General features: G+C 37.0%; 2 protein-coding genes across 2 annotated transcripts in view; both read left to right on the top strand.

Moving 5' to 3' along the window:
* Positions 1-22,558, top strand: part of LOC106073134 (uncharacterized) — a 71,443-nt gene that overhangs the window by 9,187 nt on the left and 39,698 nt on the right. The gene's annotated exons all lie outside the window — the stretch shown is intronic.
* Positions 19,456-21,359, top strand: LOC129922086 (QRFP-like peptide receptor). Its single transcript, XM_056006611.1, has one exon. It carries the CDS (start codon positions 20,309-20,311, stop codon positions 21,341-21,343), a length of 1,035 nt encoding a protein of 344 aa, XP_055862586.1. The 5' UTR covers positions 19,456-20,308; the 3' UTR covers positions 21,344-21,359.

Genomic DNA, 22,558 nt, shown 5'->3' with positions numbered 1-22,558 from the left:
GTAACAACCGCACCTTGGCTTCTGAGGCCCTCTGCTGGATTATAATGTGCACTTAATATCACATAAACATAGAACTTTCTTTTTTTTTCCCCAAGCCCTAAACACAAACTAGTAACTACCCCCACTGGCTATCAATTATAGCAACAATGGCTCACCAATCAACACCTCTTGCCACGGCAAGATTTCCAACCTGACAGAATCAACCAAACACTAACGAGTTCCGTACTAACCAGTCAAATCTTACAACAATACCGAACAAGCTCAATTCAATCGTCGCCTTTATCTGTCGTTGTTACTCGGCCAGAGTTTACTTAGCGCCCTTGATAAGATTACGCAAATAAGGAAATAAGATTTACCCTGATTAGTTGTCGTAGAGGATTACGTTGAGGAAAGGGGAGAGGAAACAAGGAGGGGGATAACTTTAATCTAAATTGGACATTTTTTTAACAGCTTCAGGATTAAAGAAGGTTTTTGAAATAATTTAAATAGTGTTTTGATTGAAAAAAAAAAAAATTGGGTTGTGTACACGTTATTTCTCCCACTACCCATTCTCGGATAATTACCACTAATTGGTCAAATAATTTTTTTTTTCATTGACTCATGTATTGTCATCGACTATGAATAGTTGCAAAAGTGCCTTAGCTGACATAGAAGAGAGCACCTGGCTTGACCTCAGAACGAGACAGCTGAAGGTCACTTACAAAGCGATACACTTTTGAAACCAAAAGAAAATCCGCTGCTTAGGACAGACGCAGACGGCGAAAAGAAAATCTAAATCAACCACCTGCGGACAATGATTGTGCCTGCCCTGGGTTTGGCAAAATATGTAGGTCAATATTTTTTAGTTAGCTTCACATCGTGGGATGAGTCTGAAATTGGACTGTGTCCACAGCTGGGGCTACGCAGCCACGGGAAATACTGCATTCCTCGGACTCGAAGACAAGCCTTATTATTAGATGTGGATCTAGATCTAGATATACACTGAGCTGGAATCTTGAAAAACATTTTTTTTTCCGAGCGCTTCAACGAATTCAAATAAAACGCATGAAAAACATCTTCAAGTAGAAACCGCTTCGTAAACCTGACAGTGAATAGCATAGTGCTATGTTACATTGTAGATTTACTTACATGAAAGGGAGACTTTATGTTTCTTGAATTAATCAGAAATGTAAATTTTATGTAAATTCTTTAACGCCAATAAATAAACAAGAATATTTCCATTCTAATACCTTTGATTTCAACACTTCCTTTAGTACATTGTAATCCAAAAGAGAAGCCTAAAATTGGACAAAGAGTTCACCCCTAATGCTAATAAGAAAAATGAATGTCCGGCGATAGATGTCCGAAAAACTAAAATTAGGCACAATCCCTAAAAAAATATTTTCAGTTCCGTACTATCTGGGGCGGACTGGGTGTCAAAATCGGCCCGGGCATTTCTGTTCAATCAGGCCCATAAATTGCATATAATATGATGGGCATCCAATTATAGGCATGTATGTCCTCAAAATCGGTATGTTGAGTTTAAGTATCGATAACTGTACACATGCATAAAATAAGCTCTATATTTTTATCAGAAATATAGGCCTTATGTTTGCTTTTTAATCGCTAAGTGTGTAGGCCCTAAAAGGATGAAGCCTACTAGTAACACTGTCTATGGATGTAGGCTATGACATTATTTCGGAAAATGTGTTAGATCAAATTAGTATTACACTGTAGAGAGATTTCTTTTAAACACGATGCCGCTTTTATAAGAGAATATTATAAAACCTTTGTCAATTTAATACATAGTGGCATCCATGCGGCCCTTTCGGTGGCCTTCCGGCCCATTTAGGTATCGGCCCACCGGGCATTTGCCCAAATGCCCTTATAGCCAGTCCCACTGCTAACTATCAATTTGCTAAAATCCATAATTCAACTGCTCCATAAACGAAACAACAGTTCCTCAATCACATAGTTGGACGACAAATTGACAACATTCATGGATACATCCTCCTAGTTGACACTGGAAGTCGTTCAGCGTGTACAAATCAGCTTTAAAAGAATGAAAAGTTGTTTGAGTCATGAAATAAATGTTCACTATCTTTGGTATTTTTACGTATACAAAACATAATAAGGGAAATAACTCTACGTAGAGCCACATCTCTCTAGAAGTAGCATTGATTTATCTTTTTTCGGTAACAAACAAAATAGTTAGTTATCAATAATTTTACGAATGGGTTAATTTAAAAAAAAAATTTTCTTGCAATTTTGAGTATAACAAATAAATGTGTAAAGTTTCAACTTGATCCGATACTGGGTGTCAGAGAAATAACGTGTTCAAAAATTGTACTAGACAGAGTGAGTTGATTCATGCTTTTTAAAAACTGATCTCCACTCCTCCAATTTGCATATGCTCCTTTAATTGCAACAATGAATTCGTAATGTGTTGTTTTTTTTAAGTGTAGCGGGTATAATGCATGAACAATATAGATATTCATGAACAATATAACATTTTTAATAATAATAATAATAATAATAATCTTTATTATCCGTAAGGAAATTTCTAGATAATGTTTACTGCTGCACACTTCAGACATGTTTATTTCTAGGGAAATCCGTTAACTTGTTAATCTTGTATGATATTGTAATTGAAATAGATACAGATTTAAAAAAAACAATGTTGATATCAAACATAGTTCTGACCCCTCAATGATATTGTTGCACTATGGCGTCTCGCTGTAAAAACTGGTGCACAAATTGCAGAGGACACGAGAACAGCGCTGGCAGAAGAAAAGCGTCAGAGAAAAAAAAAAGCAAGATTAATGACACTAGCTCCAGCTGAATAACCTGCCCAGTGTGCAGCCGAACATTCCGGGCTCACATAGGTCTCACCAGCCACATGAGGAGGCACAAAGCCCCAGTGCAAAGCCCTCAGCCCCCTGGATGGCAAAATTGGTCATCATGTAACCACGATGGACGAACGATATTGCCCTAACTATTCGTTTCTTATACTCGAACCAAACCCACACAGTAACGATTTACTGAGCGAAAGCTAGATGATGGTCACCATGCATTGGTGGAACGTAAACAAGAAAAAGAGTGTCATTGTATCAATTAGTTTGGATCAGACATGTAATTTAATTTTTAATAGATCTAGAGTTCTAGACTTACAACATTAACCTGAGCGATTAGAAATATTTTTTACCAATTGTTTGTCTTTCTTGCTTTTATCTTTCTCCTATCACGTGTCAGGACCAGTTTGGGAGAGGGAGGGGGGAGGAATAAGGGGGTATCTGTGAATGTTACCGTGATCACTTTTGAAATGCATAGAAAAAAACAACTCAGGGCTCAAGTCTCCTAAAGGGGACAAATTCAACTTATACCACCACTTCTTTCAAGTACGATTTCTTTCCATTGCTCGATACCAAGCAAAACAATATTAAGTACCAAAATATACCAAATTTAAAAAAAAAACATTGATTATTGTTTTATTAAGTATAAGAAATAAGTGTGCAAAATCGCAACATGATGCTACATTAGGTGTAGTAGATTAACGTGTACAAATCTTTAATCAGACAGACAGAGTAATTTGATATCAGTCTCGGTGGGAAGCGTGGTCGAGAGGCTAAGTGAGCTTGAACTTGGCTTGTCTTGGCTACCTAGAAGGGGGCTCGACTCGGGCAGAGTTGCGTTTACTGAGCGCCTAAAGGCAGCACGGAAAACCAACTCCTAGATACCTCCTCCCCCCCCCACTGGTCCACAAATGAGATTGGACCAAAAGCGCTCTGAGCATGCTATAAGCATGAAAGTAGCGCTATATAAAAGCTATAATAATATTAATCAGTTTAAGTAAGTTGATATCAGTTTTGTAAGTTGATATAAGTTTTGTAAAAAACCGGAAAGAGAGAACATTGCATCGCTCTGCAATCAAAGATGTTGCGCTTTAAAAATCTTCTTAGCAAGTATAGCGCTAGTTTTTCTAGACTTCATCATTTTCTGGATTAGGCCGTGTGGTTTTCAAGGAACTTACTTTTCTCCATCACAGAGTTAAGAACAGCAACAACATTGTGACTAAAGGCCTTGTCGTGGACGGTCATTCGGTTGTCTCGATGGTCCAGTGTTCATACCCTGCCCGCTACCATCCCGCTCCGTCCTGTGGCAGGATTGGACTAGGAAGTCGATTAAGTTCAACTCTGGAGGAACATTCAAAATACGTACAACATTTTACAAACATAAACGAGCTTTACTTTACCATAAGTATGAGGTCACAGATGTCATAAACAGCAACCACCGTTGTATTTAAGAATATCCGACATGGCTAATTGTACTAGTAAAGTTAAACAGTAAAAGAATTTCCCTTTCAGACCTTGCGATCTATGGGGCTGATGATAAGGTTTCTATGGCCAACGACCAACCGCCTTTAGTTTCCCCAGCTTAAGTCAGGTACCCATATGGGTTGGATGGACCGATATTCACAATCCCAGTCTTCACCGAGATTCGAACCCAGGACCCCAGGCCACTCAGCCGTCGCGTTTGTGACTATGTGGATCGTTGTAAGTTGAACAGCGTCTTTATTGATTGAGATTAACAACTTAACCATGGTTTTGTCGTTCTCCCTCTTGTTAATCTTTCTCTTAGGTGATTCAGTGTCTGACGCGGGTGAACTAAGTAAAAAAAAGAAGGGGGGGGGCGCTATAATTTTACTTTATTGTGTTAAGATTGTCGTAAACTCAGCCAACACTTACTTATAAGGTCGTAAAGTAAATGCTAAGCACTTCAAGTCACGAACGAGGTATTATGTTTCACTTTGAAAAGAAAATCTTGTCGTTCGGTCCTGTCATTACTATAAGATTTGTTGACCATCTTTAGAAAAATCTCATATCTTAGTAATGACAATATAAAGGGAGGCGACGCTGTCTTGTGTTTAACACTCCCGTCACAGTCTCTAAGTCAAACAAAGAATCCTTTTTTTTAATGAAACAAATAAGTTTCAAATTACTTTTCGCGCCCAATTCCTAATCGTATCATAACAACAACAAAATTGCTAAGAGTGGCCTGTTAAAAGCAAATTTGTAAATAAGTATTCACTAATGTCCGAAAACTTTTTAAGGAAAATTTACTTTCTGAGGATTTTGGCGCCCAATTCTGTGAGCAACACATTGGAAGAGGCTGTGAAGTGAAGTCGCCTAAGACCAATCTTAGTGGAAAGAGCGTGTCACTTTACGCGTCGGGGGTGGGGGTGGGGAGGGACTAACGTTTAAATAACAAAGCAGCACACATTATCTGACAACCATCTCTTTCAATTCTTCTCTGTAGCCAGCATTAGAGTCTCTACCACAGGCAGGCCTGCATTCCTTAATATTGTCCTCCTTTTCCCTGGTACTGTTCCTTACAGGATCTGATTAAATGTACATTTTAAAAAAAAATTGAATCTAAAATTCTTTCCAGTTTATTTAATAGTCTGCAATGATTTCTTTTCATTAAATCAAGACTTAACCAACTTCAAAGTAATCAAAGCACATGCTTAATGTCGAGCGGGGAAAAATAACTGCATAGAGATGAAAGATGGCTGCTTGATAGTGTGGTATGTGCTCTGGACTGTCGTTCGGTGATCTCGGATCGGGTGGTCTCGATGGACCCCCGGACCGAAACCTGCCTGCTGCCATTCCCCGTCGTGATGAGGGAGGTTTGGTCTAGGATGTTATTATCTTCAAATCTGAAGGAGCATCTCAAACATGTCAAACATTTTACAAAAATAAATATCCAAATAGGGTTGATAGGAACTTAGGAGTTAAACATTTGACCTATAAGCCTAGTCAATTACGAAAGTCATAAAAAAGACAGAAAGATTTGGTCTAAATTTCTACGCGTTTACACATACAGTAAAGCGCTTGTCTTCCGAATAGGCAGTCAAGGGTTCGAATCCTGGTGAAGACTATGATTTTTAATTTCGGGATCTTTGGGCTGCTCTGAGCCCCTCCCCCCCCCCCCTCCCAGCTCTAACGTGTACCTGACATTAGCTGGGGGAAAGTGAAGGCGGTTGGTCGTTGTGCTGGCCACATGACACCCTTGCTAGCCGTGGGCCACAGAAACAGATGCTCTTTACATCATCTGCACTATAGACCACAAGGTTTAAAAGGGGAGCTAACCTTTACAATAATATCAGATCAGACATATTAGGGGAAGCAACTCCTCTTCCCCAGGCTCCAGTTAATCTTTGCATGAGTACTCTCCCTTGAAAGTCATATATATGACCTAAACATCTAAAAGATTCTGCGAGGCCTGACTAGGAGCTACTGGAAAAATTAACAAGTAAGCCACCATGTGAATTAATCCCTTTAACAAAATAAGCAAAGTGTTCCGCTAAATACCCCAAAAGTTTGGGAACCATTGTTCTAAATATAGCATGAGCAGCTTGAACCGAATCAGTCTTGTTAAGCAGATGTTTCTTCTCCTTCATATTACTGGCCTCTATTCAAGTCAGAACTTCATGGAGGGGGTGGGTGGGATTGGGTCACGGATATCAAAACGGCTCTAACAATTTTCCTATGAATTTAACAGTTAATGTCTATTGCTGAGAAAAGAATTACTAGCTCGTTGGCCACATGGGGAAACTAGGTTGAACGTTATAATTTTCAAAGGAAACAAAATAAATTAAATATTTTTTTTTTAAACTAGGTCTAGATCTAGATCCAACTTCGGTTTTTAAAGAACTATCGCGTTCGGGAATTTCCGAAAGTAAGGCATTATTGATTCAAGAGTTAAATAAATGAAAAATAATTTAACGCACCGTCTGCTAATGAACATTACGTCTGGATGACGCTCTAAACCTGTTTTTCAATGTAATCTACATCTATGCGAAATAATCGCTTTAGATCTATAGGAAACAAAGAACATTTAATCAATGCTGACGTTCTGCTCTATAAATTGCAATAGTCATTAATCTTCTGACTCGAAGACAAGACTTATTATACGTTATATAAAGGAGCTATTGTATTTTTAAAAAAGTATTTTTTTAAATGCTTTTCTTGTTCTTGCTTTTTTTCGTTTTGTATCGATTCAAAATTTCTTTTCGTTGCTTGGCGCCAAAAAGGTCGAACTTGAGTTAATTTGGGCTTCAATATATTAAAAAAAAATACTGTTTTTTCTGATTTACATATTTTGGTTGTTCCTTCAGATTTGAAGATTATTATATCCTAGCGCCTTGGCCAAATGTCTTGCAGGACGGCAAAGTATAACGGGGATCAGTGTTCGAACCAACGACCATCGAGACGACCGTCCAGAGCACATACTTCACGGCTTGTCAGCCATACATGAACGTCATCGCTAAGTCGAGTAATTGAACAAAATGTAGCACACACACACACAAAATACAAGAAATCTAGACTATATAATTAACACTACGCCTATGGAGCATTGATTGAACTGCTCAGCATTATACATAGCTTCTGTTTTTGAACAAAGATGGGCGAGTATTGATTTCATTTAATTAGGTGCTGAATGTTTGCTTAAATAATACAGAACTTAAACCAAGTAGGCACATCGTTAATATAAGATAAGATAAGAAAAACAAGTCAAAGAAACAAGGGAAGGCCATGCAATTATCCAATTACTTAAAAACTACGAAAGCTTGGTACAAAATTAACAAGCGACGTCAAGTGTCAACACAGCAGAAGTATAGATTATCATTTGAAAAAAATAACTTTATCAGTGTAATTATATCTATAAAATTTGTAACATTGTGCAAGACGCTAATGTTACTATTCGCCGTATCTACCTAACAAACGCTGATATTATAGTCTGTTTAATGAACGTTGTAATCAGTACCTTTGTTTCATTTCACAGTTGTTACCCTATCATTAGTTAGTGGATAGGCATTAGGTAATGGCACACCTTATCAGTGCTTTAGGGGAAAAAAAGGTGGGTGTAAAGTTTTAATTATATGTTCTTGAAAACATGCAGGCTTCATAATGTACTGAAAAATGATAGTACAAAATATAATTATCAAGACTTTATGACATACAGGTAAAAAAGAATGTCGATGACATTTATTGAAATCTGCTCTTGTCAGGTCGCCAATTACACATTAAGACAGATCTAAGAAATAAGGACGTGAAATGACCTACTTATGACGGCAAGATGTCGCCTGACCGTTCACTTTATTCAAATAGCAAATTAAACTGGATTGCACCAAGAAACCTTCTGATGTTCAGTGTGAATATTTTAACTATGAATAGGCTAAAAGAATTGAAACTCCAAGGCTTTAAATTCTGAATGAAAACATTTACCTACTTTCAGATGGGGATATATCAAAATCTACAGTGCAAAGTATTTTTAGTTGTCATATCGGCTCTGTTTGTGTATATTAAAATGGGTGTTTCTTCAGTAACCTTCACCCGATTGGGATATATTAAGAATCTACAGCGCAAAATATTTTTTAGTTGGCATATCACCTCTATTTGGGTTAAGTCTATATTAGAATGGGTGTTCCTTCAATAGCCTTCCTTATAAGCAATTGGCTCCCTTATATCATGAAGCAGCATCCAAAATATAAAGCGCACATGTACACTTAAAGTTGAGAAACAGGTCTAAGTTTAAAATTCGAAGTCATTAGCCATACATCTAAAACATGAATAATAGCCAATCATCGTTGACTGTGGGTGGAGTCAAAGAGACTGCTGGATCGATGTCGGAAGCTATGTTTTACCAGTTTACTTTAGCTAACTTGGTCATCCTGTCAAGCATCGTGAGCATCCCAGGTGTTATATTCAATCTTGTCATCGTTATAGTCTTCTGCAAGCTTGGATTTAAAGAATCAAGCAACGTGTCCCTTGTGGGCCTGGCCGTGGCGGACATCGGTGTGCTTCTGACGATGATCGGCTATAGCGTCATCTACAACCCTATTCTTCTTGAAGCCACGCCCCACCTGGATATTATCGACGCTGTCAATTACGTGGTTTTGGGCTGGCCCCACATTCTCTTCAGCAGGATCGCTGGCTGCCTGACCACCCTTGTCACCATGGAGAGGTTCTTCTGCGTGGCTTTGCCACTTAAGGTTAAGACTATGATCACGCCCAGGAAAACCTTCCTGTCATCCTCTATGGTCTATGCCGTTATGGTTCTCAGTTCTTGTCCGGCCTTTGTTGCCAACACCATCAGCGACAGGTGGAGACCTGATCTAAACATTTCCCTGGTCGGCCTCGTCGCCTTACCCAACAGCGACTTCCTCGAGGGCATCACTCTATCCGTCAATGTCTTCGTGGAGTTGTCCTCATTCACTCTAGTGTCCATCTTCACGGTTGCCCTCATCCGAGCCTTCAAAAAGACATCCCGCTGGAGGAATTCCTCGTCCTCTTCCTCGAAAATTCACAGCTTGTCCACGCGAGACAAAATGCTGGTCAAAACCGTCATCCTCATCTCCGTGGTCTTCATCGCCTGCTCCCTTCCCGGGGTCATAGGCACGATGGTCATGTTCTTTGTGAAAGAGTTCAAGGTCAGCGGAAGTGAGAAATTCCTATTTGTAGCCGCGTTTTCAGTTTTCTTTATCCTCGGCTCCATCAACTCCTCAGTCACAATATTTATATATTTCAACATGAGCTCGAGGTTCAAAGATGTGCTTCTGTCTATGCTGAGACTCAAGGAGCATTCAAAGTGGGAAGGTATATTGAACGATGGCTAACATTTTGTTAAACCAATTATGGAATTTTATCTCGACTGCCATTATCTTGCCATTGAAATTCTAACAATAACTCACATTCCTTAACGAATGACTTCCACGTCGAAGTTGGCCGCTGGGAAAATTATTGTATTGAGTTGGTGATTGTTAGTCTCCGGGCTATTGGATTTGTTTACCCTGAAAGGCCGATGTTTTTCAAGCAAGGCTCCTGTTTTTCTTATCCGACATGCAACATCTAAATGTGCATCTTCATCGCTTGTGATGACGCTGTCTAAATAGGTGAACTTTTCTATGTGTTCAAGCTCAGCATGACCAATGTTTTTGAGGGTAGAGGGTGACCTGTAGACAATTCGTGTTACTTTCGTTTTATCTAGGTTTATGAAGAGGTCGATTTTGAGTGCGCATCTATGGAGGATCTCTGTTATCTCTTCACTTAAATGTGTTCCTGAGTATTACTATATCGTTTTACTATAACCGTTACCTGGGTTTGTGCATTACATGTGTTACGGATTTTGTTTTTTCATGATGTAGTCGATGGCTATCAGAAAGCGAAATGGAAATGAGATACACCCTTGTTATTCCATTGTCTGCAACAACTAGATTTGCTGTAGAGATGACGCTGAATCTGGACAAATTGTTGTGTGATACCAGATTCTCTTGCTTTTAATTTGGGAATGATGCAATCCAAAGATTTTTATAAAGCTTATAATTCTGTCTGTGTGTCTGGTAAAACGTGTTTACACGTAATACACAACGATCAATTTGAAACTTTGCACAATCATTCATTGTCATAGACAAGATATAAATCATTAAAATAAAAAGTAAACAATTATTCATTTACTTACTGGTAATTAATTATTTTATTTGAAAGAAACAAAGGAAATTAATCCTTCAGTATTCACAGATGTGGCTAAATTTGCTAGGTTTAGTCCCCTTAAATAGTTGTAAACACCGTTTCTGCCTCACGCATGCGCCGATCAAGTTGATACTTTAGACAATTATTTATTGTACCTAATTATTGATAATTATGTTTTTTGTTTGACATCGAATAAAGGAAATAGCTTGTACATCATTGATAGATATAGTTTTGAGGGCCAAGCTTTCCCCCTTTCGATACTTTAATATCCAAAATGAAGGATTATATATACATGTTTGAATCATGATGAAGCATCTCATCTCCATATTCGGGCTAACAATTTCCCGGCTCAATGTGTCTATCTCACTTCATTGAATGCTCAAAGTGTCTTTGAGACTTGGTACGAAGTATTATTTATTTTTAACTAGCCTGACATTATCCGCGGCCTGCGGGTCTAATTTTGTGTTTACTAATCTAGTGGATTGAATTTAGATGTATGTTAAACTTTGCTAATGATCCCTTCAAGTTTTTTTTCTCTTTCGCTACGAAAATAAAATTAGTTTTGCGAAAATGGGTTCACCCGAAGCCGATACATTCATATCTATTAAAAACGAAAAGAGCGATAGCTTTGTTAAATGAATGGGATTATAAAGTGAACAATTGAACGAAATAATTTTTAGTAGGCGATTCATGAATAAATATAGATCTAGGCCTATCTCAACACGGCTTCGCAGCTCTCGTAGTCTATTAAAAATGCTTTAGAAAACCAAATTTGAATGTTTATTTGATCAAAATAGGAAATGAATGGACTATAATTAGTAGTATAGTATAAAACTATCTGTGCTAAGAGAAGTTTTATCATCTTAGAGTTGAATTAGAGTTTTAGATCTAGGGATGGGATTATAAAGTAAACAATTAAACGAATTAATTTTTAGTAAGCGATTCATTACGGTATTGTCTAATGAAAGAATGTTTGTCAGGAAATCTGCAGTCACAGATATAACGAACTAATTATTTCAAAAAATGCTTTTGAAACACAAAATTGAAGGTTAATTTTATTATATTATACAAGCAATTTATCTTCTTTTGTATTTTCATGTGTCAAAGTAAAAAACTATCTGAGCAAAGTGTATTTCTAAAAATTAGATCTAGGTCTAAATCCTTTCTATCTTTTCTCATGTCAACATTGTAGACATGGCTTAGATCCATAAAATACTATAGCTGTAATAGAATTGGACAACTTTTTTTTTTAGGGTCTTAAGTTTGTTTTAGGGCTACAATACATACACTAAGGTCTAAGTTGGTACCTAAGAAACATTCCTGCCAAGTTTTATCAAGATTGGTCAAGCGGTTTTGATGTCTATAAGTAACATACATACATACACCTCACATTCTACTTTATAGTATAGATACAACAAGCACAAGATTGTTATTGGGAATTTTTACTAATGACGCAAAAACTATAAATAGCTCTCCCGACTTCCGATGTATACGGTGTGCGAACTGAAGGAAGTGCAGATAAAGCTAGATCTTTTCAAATGTCCTTGATATTTTTTCTTATATTGAATTATTATTACTGGAGAATGGACATGTGCTAAACTTTTCCGTTTTGAATCACAGAATATTTTCAATATGGAGAAAGCATTAGACTATAAAGTTATTTAAAAACAAAAGGACAACTAATTAGCAGTAATAAGGAGGAGTTTATAACAGATGAGCTGCTATGTACTGAGATAGTGTTAACATTTTAACTCTATTTTGCTTTAATTTGGTTGGCTTCACTGAAGTGCAAAGAATTTTTTATATTTTGTTTTAAAATCTAACCTTCAATAGATCTAGTTATTAAGAGAAAAACAATAGCCATGTTTTTCTTATTTTCGTGATTAATCTCTAGGTCGATTGGTCCTCCACTTTACAACAGCCGTGGTCTTGTAGTTAAATACATTATTGCAGTGCAAGGTACAATGAAGTACTAAAGGTAACTCTTTTCAATCTGGCTCCAGTTTACATTTTCATGAGTACTATCTCTTTCATCAAATTATTTACAGTTACTATTACTATTGTGCATTGGTAACCCCATCTATTTTGTACTGCGGCAGTTCCAATTGTAGTTTTTACTTGTTTGTGGTTTATAAATTCTGATATTTGTGGTGAAAATATCCCAAAACTACGTCATCTACCTAGTTCTAATTTATATTTCAGCCTCCCATAGAATGGGACGTATGAAATGGGCTTTTAGATTTCTGTATCACAACAGCTCTGCAGATCCACGAATGTTATTCCAATGTTATGCCTTCGTCCTGTGGGAGGTTTCGGCTAGGATGAACCTTATGGAACATTCGAAACACGTAAAACACGGGGGAAATTATTTTTGTTAAAAAAAATGTCTTTAAATTTATTATTCGATCCGTGAATCAATTTTGTTAAATATGCGAATATACAATTTTAATTTGTTGTGACGTTTCACTTTTTAGCTTGTTTTCTTAATAGTAAACAGTAACCTTATACTGGTTATTGGACGGTTATACAGACAGATATATCGAATGCACTAACCTGGTAGTTGTTTCCTTTCTTATTGTTTGGTGCTGCTTTATTAACGGGTGCAGCCTGGTTGCTCGCTACACTAGCTACCTGCAGCTTAGTTTCTAATGTCCCCTCTTTCGTTCTCTGAAAAATAAAAAGACTTCCCGGCTAAGATTCAATTGTTTTGTCATTGTTTGTGTCGTACGCCTCACTAAAAAGGGCATTTTTCTGATGTATGTCCCACTTTTGAGACCTCTGTCTTCTCATGTACGCTTCCCCCCTCTCCCCACGAGCCTTTGCTATGACCTGTGTTTTCGTAATGCCCATCTGATGAATGCCTAACTTATGATCCATAATATACGCCCCAATGTTAAGACATTTATTTTTCTGTTTTACTTTCCAATGATAAGACCTCTTTTTTTTTTATTTTACTTTCCAATGATAAGACCTCTGTTTTCTGTTTTACTTTCCAATGATAAGACATCTGTTTTCTGTTTTACTTTCCAATGATAAGACCTCTGTTTTCTTTTTTACTTTCCAATGATAAGACATCTGTTTTCTGTTTTACTTTCCAATGATAAGACCTCTGTTTTCTGTTTTACTTTCCGATGATAAGACCTCTGTTTTTTATTTTACTTTCCGATGATAAGACCTCTGTTTTCTGTTTTACTTTCCAATAAAAAGACCTCTGTTTTCTGTTTTACTTTCCAATGATAAGACCTCTGTTTTTTATTTTACTTTCCAATGATAAGACCTCTGTTTTACTTTCCAATGATAAGACCTCTGTTTTCTGATTTACTTTCCAATGATAAGACATCTGTTTTCTGTTTTACTTTCCAATGATAAGACCTCTGTTTTTTATTTTACTTTCCGATGATAAGACCTCTGTTTTCTGTTTTACTTTCCAATGATAAGACCTCTGTTTTCTGTTTTACTTTCCAATGATAAGACCTCTGTTTTTTATTTTACTTTCCAATAATAAGACCTCTGTTTTCTGTTTTACTTTCAATGATAAGACCTCTGTTTTCTGTTTTACTTTCCAATGATAAGACCTCTGTTTTCTGTTTTACTTTCCAATGATAAGACCTCTGTTTTCTGTTTTACTTTCCAATGATAAGACCTCTGTTTTTTATTTTACTTTCCAATGATAAGTAAGACCTCTGTTTTCTGTTTTACTTTCCAATTATAAGACCTCTGTTTTTTATTTTACTTTCCAATGATAAGACCTCTGTTTTTTATTTTACTTTCCGATGATAAGACCTCTGTTTTCTGTTTTACTTTCCAATGATAAGACCTCTGCTTTCTGTTTTACTTTCCAATGATAAGACCTCTGCTTTCTGTTTTACTTTCCAATGATAAGACCTGTGTTTTCTGTTTTACTTTCCAATGATAAGACCTCTGCTTTCTGTTTTACTTTCCAATGATAAGACCTCTGCTTTCTGTTTTACTTTCCAATGATAAGACATCTGTTTTCTGTTTTACTTTCCAATGATAAGACCTCTGTTTTTTATTTTACTTTCCGATGATAAGACCTCTGTTTTCTGTTTTACTTTCCAATGATAAGACCTCTGTTTTCTGTTTTACTTTCCAATGATAAGACCTCTGTTTTCTGTTTTACTTTCCGATGATAAGACCTCTGTTTTCTGTTTTACTTTCCAATGATAAGACCTCTGTTTTCTGTTTTACTTTCCGATGATAAGAACTCTGTTTTCTGTTTTACTTTCCGATGATAAGACCTCTGTTTTCTGTTTTACTTTCCAATGATAAGACCTCTGTTTTCTGTTTTACTCTCCAATGATAAGACCTCTTTTTTCTGTTTTACTTTCCAATGATAAGGCCTCTGTTTTTTATATGTTCGGTACAATGCTAAAACCTGTTTTCTTATGTGCGTCCTAAAAGATAAGACCTCTGTTTTCTGTTGCACGCCCCAATTCTAAGACGTCTGTTTTCTTATGTGCGTCCAAAGATAAGACCTCTGTTTTCTGTTGCACGCCCCAATTCTAAGACGTCTGTTTTCTTATGTGCGTCCAAAGATAAGACCTCTGTTTTCTGTTGCACGCCCCAATTCTAAGACGTCTGTTTTCTTATGTGCGTCCAAAGACAATACCTGTGTTTTCTGTTGTACGCCCAAATTCTAAGACGCATGTTTTCATATGTACGTCCCAAAGATAAGACTTCTGCTTTCCAATGTACACATCAATGCTAAGCCCTGAGTTTTCTTATGTACGCTCCAATTCTATGACCTCTAATTTCTGTTGTACGCCCCAATGCTAACATGTCTGTTTTCTTATCTATGCCCCGATGCTATGAAACGTTTCTCTGTAGTGATCCCAAATTAAGTTTGTGAAAATAATTTATATGCTGTTTTTTAAATGGTTTGAAATATATATTTTCATAATTCGTGTATTTTATTTTAAAGAAGTAGCAATTGATTTTGCTTTTCTTTTAAAACGGTGATCTACAATCGATACAAACAATAAAGTTTTACACATACAATATACACATATATTATAGAATGAATTAATTACAATGTTAGTTACCATACAACTCTTACATTGTTTTTTATCAATTAAAGTTTTATTTCAAACATAAGTGACGTGCTTATTTGTTTATGGTATTGTTGTAACCATGCTCCCGCGCTACACTAATGGTGCGCATCTGAGCACTACTGAACACGACTAGTGAAAGACATATAGAGACAGGAAGAAGGACTGTTGTGAGCCGGCTAGAAGTCATGGGAGTCTGAACAGTCTGGTGCTGAGTGCTGTCCTGTGTGATACTGGGAAACTGTGTGGGAGACCTGGAGCGACACTGGGAAGTGTGTCGGTGGTCTGTTCTGTGTTCTGGTATGAAGTAGGACTCTTAGAACTTAAGACATAGTACTCCCTGTGACTTTATAGCAGACGTCCAAGTCTAACTAGTAACTATTACTATTTGTTGATGCTTGTGCTAGTTAGATTAAATAAATACATCGTTTACTGTTGCCGAACTGTCTTTCGTTGAGTGCCTGCCTTAGAGAGTTACAACAGTATTGTTTTACACTATAATCTACACTATTAAATGCAAAAAAGTTTGGTAGAAAATTATCAGAATGAACTAAAGTTAGAGTCTAGTACTGCATATGAGCTACTACACAGGACATAGCGTTTTTCAATCTCGTTGTCTATCAAGAATGTCGCATGGCTAGAACAATAACAAAATGGCTGAAAATAACCCAGTCTAATGTCTGGTAACCACTAGGATTTAGTGGACGCTGGAATGTTTCAAATATTATTCCGATTTGAAAATTTAAGCCTTCGTGGGATTCGAACCTTAGAGTTCTCATTTTCGGAACAGTTTATCACTTAACCGAAATCCCCCCTCCAAGGAACAAGCTTTGAATTAAATAAGAAAAATCTTTTATCCTTAAAAACAAAACTTCTAAACACAAACTCTTTTTTTCTGCCATGGATTTTAACCAAAATACAAACTATTTCATGAAAGTAACAGTAAAAGCGGCAATGTCCAATATTAGTAGTTAAAAACAAAAAATCATGAGGTTCTAATATAAATCTTAGGTAATAATGGTATTTCATGACTTATCTTCTTTGGTTGTCAAGTAGCAACTTGAGTGACAAGTATTTGCTATTAGAAATAATTATAATGTGTGCATTTTAAAACAGAACCTTTTCATTTCTGATCATTCTAAAGACTCCATTGATACAGGCTCGGTTATAGGGGAAGGATCCATAAGAAGGGGGCCTCCTCAAAGGAGATAAAAATATATCCGAATTTCAACAGGTCAGATACTTTTCACATGATTACCGTCAACACTATCTATCTTACCAGTTACAGTTGGCAACAATGTCTTGATTAAGAAGTGTCCGCTGTAGTATGCTCGTAATATGTAAATTCAGCTCCGGAATTACATCAGTGCGTAAACAAAGGGCCTCACCTTTCAAGAATTCGTAAATGTACATTAAAAAAAAAATTCAAATACGTATACAATGTGACATGCTGTTAGATATAAGAAAGCATTCATAAGAGGTGCTATAATAAACCTTTCGAAAGGTGTAGGGACCTCCACATAACTAAATTTGACCTTGCAAAAATTTCAAATTTTAGAACAGAGGACAACTGCCAAACCGTAGTCACTTTAAATAAAACATAAGTTAGAAGACTTTATGAAATGGTTGATCAACATGATTCTCTCCCTTTTCTTGCCCTGTAAAGCTAAGAGGCTGTTTCACGTGACGTAATGCGTCGTTTGACAAAGACGTTTGCACTTTAACACAAGAGATTCTACAACGTCTTTGGAAGTCGACAGAGCTAAAGCCTTTTTGTCGTCAATCGTGGAAGTGTTATTCCGCCAACAGTAAAACTGGAAGGACCGTTTGGACAAGCAACTGACAGGTGAAAATTACTGGATCTTTCAGGCTGGCTATCATTGAACAGTGTAGAATGAGACATTGCCCCGTTAGAGTATATTAGCAATAGTTTCTTCCCAACTACTCTGTCCTGTGCTGTCATTTGTATGGAGTCAAAGGAAACGGTTTTGCTTATGTACGAGTGTCCCTGAGCTCCCTGAACGTAGTGGGCACGTTTCTGAAAAGGTCACTAGATAGGTATTGGAGATACTTAGTACAGTCCAGTTTCTTGGCAGAGCCCTAAGAGTGAAGTAGTTCTTTCTATGTTGTTGCTTATGAGAGTTCATCTCTGGTTACTAGATATGGATTTATAGATTAACCATTGTCATAGTGACTCAGCCCCTAATTCGAGTCTTTGTTGTGATGCTTTCTTCTTTCATTTTCCGAATTTGCATTTCATTTTGTGTGCTCTCCTTTTTTTTTAAAAATAAAAACAGAAAACGGTGTCAGATGTTGAAAAGAAATCCAAGAAATGTGGCCACTAAATAATTTAGCAACATAAAATATTTTTTTAATGATTTTTCCTACATTTGAAAAGACTACTCTGCAAAGTGTTCAAGTGCATTGAATCATGACGAACAAATTCTATCCTCTTTACGTGTTGTTCCTCTTTCTGAACTGAACAATTTGGAAAGGTCAATCTACGTGAACTTAAAAAAAAAAGATAATTCAATATTCTCTTTAAAAATACAATAATCGCCAACATTTTTGTATTCTCAAGACATGCGCAAACACTTTTTTTTTTGTTCGCTGCTCATGCCTGACGAAGTACAAAATACAATAATTAATCGGTGTACAACAATTTGCATAACACTTTGCAAACGTTTATTTTAACAGCAATTAAAAAATAATAATTACGTCCTACGTCCTAGACTCTTATGATAGGTTGCACTCAATCGCTTTAACAAACACTCGGGGGAGGTTTAAAGATTTATATAGGAAACCGAGATAATCAATTACAAGAAATTGCAGGTTTAAAAAAAATTGTCTTTGTACGGCCTGCCTGTTACAAGCGTGTGTGGTTATCTTATTGTGATAAAAGTTATAACTGTGTTTTGAGATCATTTTTTTTTATTTGCTTGCTCTTTGATTCTCAAAATTTTTGGTTCATTCCGTTGAACTATTCTCAGTTATGATTTTATTGATTACATGAATTTATTAAGCATCTGAAAACTGTAACGAAAATGTGTGTGTGTGTGTGTAAGGTGGAGAGGGAGAGAGAACATATGATTCTAGAGGAGTTATAAATAACATATTTCTAAGTTTGTTATGACACAGAACATGTCTAGAAATCATATATTTTATAAATGCAAAAAAATTCACTATAGAATTCTCATAAAAATTGTATCTATACAACTTATAAGCTTATAAGACTCTCCAATGATAATCAGTAAAGTCGTTAGAAGTATTTAAGGGACTGGGTGACTTCCAAAATATACATATATATTTCACACTGTGAGGCACTCTAAATATGAATGAACGTTTATTTCAATTGAAAGCAACACTCGCTGTGTGACATGTCGTCCAAATGTCTTTATTTATTGGGTGCTAAATGGAAGAAGACTTTGCTTACTATCCAATAGACGACGACAACCTTTGGTGATGACTTCTTGTGAGTCTTCCTGACATAATCTGGGAACTCTATTTCTAATTGGTTCCCCATTCGAGCCGATAACGAGAGGACGCTACTTCTTCTAGTTGGTCTTCCAGATGACAGGACCTTGTATCAACATAGGTCTGGTTGACAAAAATCCCTGATAACGGTATTTCATTGATCATTTGAAAGAGGCGAAAGCTACTGCCTTGTTCTTTTCATGTTGAGTACTTTAATTATTATTTAAATATGCAGAATGGTAAAGTTTCGGTGAAAAAAATGAAATGGACAACAAATATGAGTCATTGCTAACCGGTGTAAAATTATAAGTAAGCGTTAACAGTCTAATTATAGTTCATATTTACTGACCTTTATCAATTGAACGATCAAAATATATACAATATAAAAGGATCCGTTGTAAAACATATAACGCTTGATCTACAGTGTTATATACTGATGTCAGGAACAAGAATTTGTTTCCATTTACAATTTATGATTTATATGAGAGTTTTTGTCATTTGAACTACAACAGAAACAAAACCGAATAGACTTCCATTTGACGCCTAAGTGACCTAAAAGATATTTTTTCTGTAACTAATGCTTACATCCCATCTGAAACTGTCTTAACTCTTTCTCTCCTAACTGACGATACCAAGGTTGATTGCATCAGAATATGGTCAATAATTATAGAGAGAAAGAGTTAAGCAATGTTATGTTTCGTTGTCTTCGAACTTGAAGCTATAATATACCTGTAAGGATACAATTCTGAAATTGTTAAGAGATAAACAAAACAGAACAGTAACATCGATGTTTCACAGTACACAGCAGACTTTGCAGTCTCTTTACTTTGAACCTTGTTAAACAAAAACAGTTTTCAAAACAAAACATTTCCATTGACACTTTACTTCAGCAGAAGTTTGATCTCAACAAGATAGGATGGAACGTGGAACCAACGGGAGCTGGAAACTAACAGTGGTTCTTTCACTGCTAATCAGCACAACACCAGCATAAGCTTTCGATCTTACGTACCTTATCTTATAAATTACAGACGTTACTTCAAGTGAGAAGATTATTACGTACTACGCATGTCATGTGTCAATGTAGTCATGTTAATCAGTTAATCAGAATCAACCACATAATGCATACTCATCATTTAAATTTATAAACAGGAGGTGGTTAATAATCAGACCTTTCTTATTTGGTAAAACCAAAGTTTAAATCTTTTCTGTTACGTATATCTTAGTTCAATACAAACTATATTTTCCTATTTCAACATGCTTTCTGACGGTAACGTCTCTGTCGCTGAGATATTGGGTGATATGCTAACCGACAATGATACCCAGATTTGTACGTTTGTTGTCTACGGAATTTTGTCTGGCATCGTGAGTCTATTTGGCGTCTTCTTCAACGTCATCAACGTAAGCGTCTTCTTCAAGATGGGTTTCTTTGAGACGACCAACATCACTCTGTGCAGCTTGGCCGTGGCCGACTTGATTATCTTGCTTATGCTTGTCGCCTTCAGCGTCATCTACAACCCGGCCTTTATTGAGGCGGTTCATGGCATGCAGGTAGTCCAGGCTTTGGATTACCTCCCTGTAGGCTGGCCTTTCGTCTGCTTCAGCCGCATTTCCGGTTGTCTGACCACGTACGTGGCTCTGGAGAGGTTCCTCTGCGTCGCGCTGCCCTTGAAAGTGAAAACTATTCTCACCCCGGGCAGAACTGTAGCTGTAAATGTCTCCGTCTATCTCGTCATGATTGGAAGCACGCTTCCGGTTTTTGTTGGATTCCAGTTAGGCCCCGTGTACAACGAGGACTTGAACCTGACTCTCGTCGGTCTCCTGGCGTGGCCGGAAAGTCACGAGCTGGAAAATTTCTCGCTGTCCTTCAACGTCTTCGTCCAGCTAGCCTCCTTCTTCTTGGTGGTCGTCTTCACCGTCGGGCTGATTCAAAGCTTCGTGAGGAAGTCGGAATGGAGGAAGGCCTCTTCCTCAGCCTCCAACAACACGTCCTTCTCCTCCAGGGATAAAAAGCTGGTCAAGATGATCACCCTCATCGCGGTCATCTTCATCGCCTGCGCATTCCCTGGAGTGTTGGGCATTCTGGCCATGCTGTTTGTGGACGACTACAACATCACCGGGCGCTTTAAGAATCTGTTTGTCTCCACGTTCTCCGTTTTCTTTGCCCTTGGCTCCATCAACTCCACAGTCACAATCTTCGTCTACTTCCACATGAGCTCCAAATTTAAGGAGGTCCTCTTAGATATGCTCCAGATGAGAAAGTTCATCTTAAAGGAGAAGAGACGCATTTAAAACATCGTGAACTCAAATGAAAATGTGAATATGTATAGAAACTCTTTATAACTTTATATATTGTTATGAAATATAAAATACTAATATGTAGTCATTAATGATAACAGTTAAAACTACTTATATTAAATGTCTACTTTGAATTGGAAATCTCATTTTTCATAAGAAGCTGTATCTTATTGCAACTGTTAATAGTGACATAAATGTTCACTTTTTGTGTCATTAAAAGTCGTCAACAGTTTAAGGCTTGCTGTTTTAAGACTTTAGGCCTACGTTACAACTATCCTTGGGAGGCGCGGTGGCTGAGCGGTAAAGCGCTTGGCTTCCGAACCGGGAACCGAGGTTCGAATCCTGGTGAAGACTGGGATTTTAAATTTCGGGATCTTCGTCTCTGAGTCCACCCAGCTCTAATGGGTACCTGACATTTGTAACGGAAAAGTAAAGGCGGTTGGTCGTTGTGCTGGCCACATGACACCCTCGTTAACCGTAGGCCACAGAAACAGATGACCTTTACATCATCTGCCTTATAGACCGCAAAGTCTGCAAGTGGAACTTAATTTTTACATCTTCTATTAGCACGTTGAAGACAAAAGGATTATGTACAAAGGCTAAAGTATTAGGGTTATGTGCTAAACTTGAAGTATTAGGGTTCTGTGATAAGTATACATTATTAGACCTGTGGACAAGGTATGAATTATTAGGGTTTTGTTACAGTTTTGTACTGAGTATTAATCATCCAGATGATGTGGTAAGTATAAAGTATTAGGGTTGTTTAAAGTATTAGGGTAATGTGCTAAGACTAAGTATTAGGGTAATGTGCTAAGACTAAGTATTAGGGTAATGTGCTATTTCATGTTTACTTATTCTTAAAAGTTTAGATCGAACTCTTGTTAATGTCCTGATTCTGTTTCCAATATCTCTTATGGAGTAAATAATCTATTCATTACGTACGTATACCTACTAGTTCAACAGTCCCACACGCCCAGTCACCACTTATCTCCCTTTGTTTGTCGTTGTACGGGGCGAGACTAACTCTATAATTATATTTCACTCTGAAATAATCACACGTCAATCAAGCTAATCCATACAATAGAGTGTCGTTCAGTGTACATGTGTAAGTGTAGCCCGTCAATTGAGCTGTATGACTTTTTCTTATAGTTCTTTAGGCCTGAACATACCGATTGCAACATTTGGGAACTAGATCAAGATAGTCGACTG

The sequence above is a fragment of the Biomphalaria glabrata genome, chromosome 12 (assembly GCF_947242115.1).
Source record: "Biomphalaria glabrata chromosome 12, xgBioGlab47.1, whole genome shotgun sequence".
NCBI classification, from domain to species: Eukaryota; Metazoa; Mollusca; class Gastropoda; family Planorbidae; genus Biomphalaria; species Biomphalaria glabrata.
The sequence above is the reverse complement of the archived record's forward strand: the minus strand, read 5'-3'. Positions and strand labels throughout refer to the sequence as shown.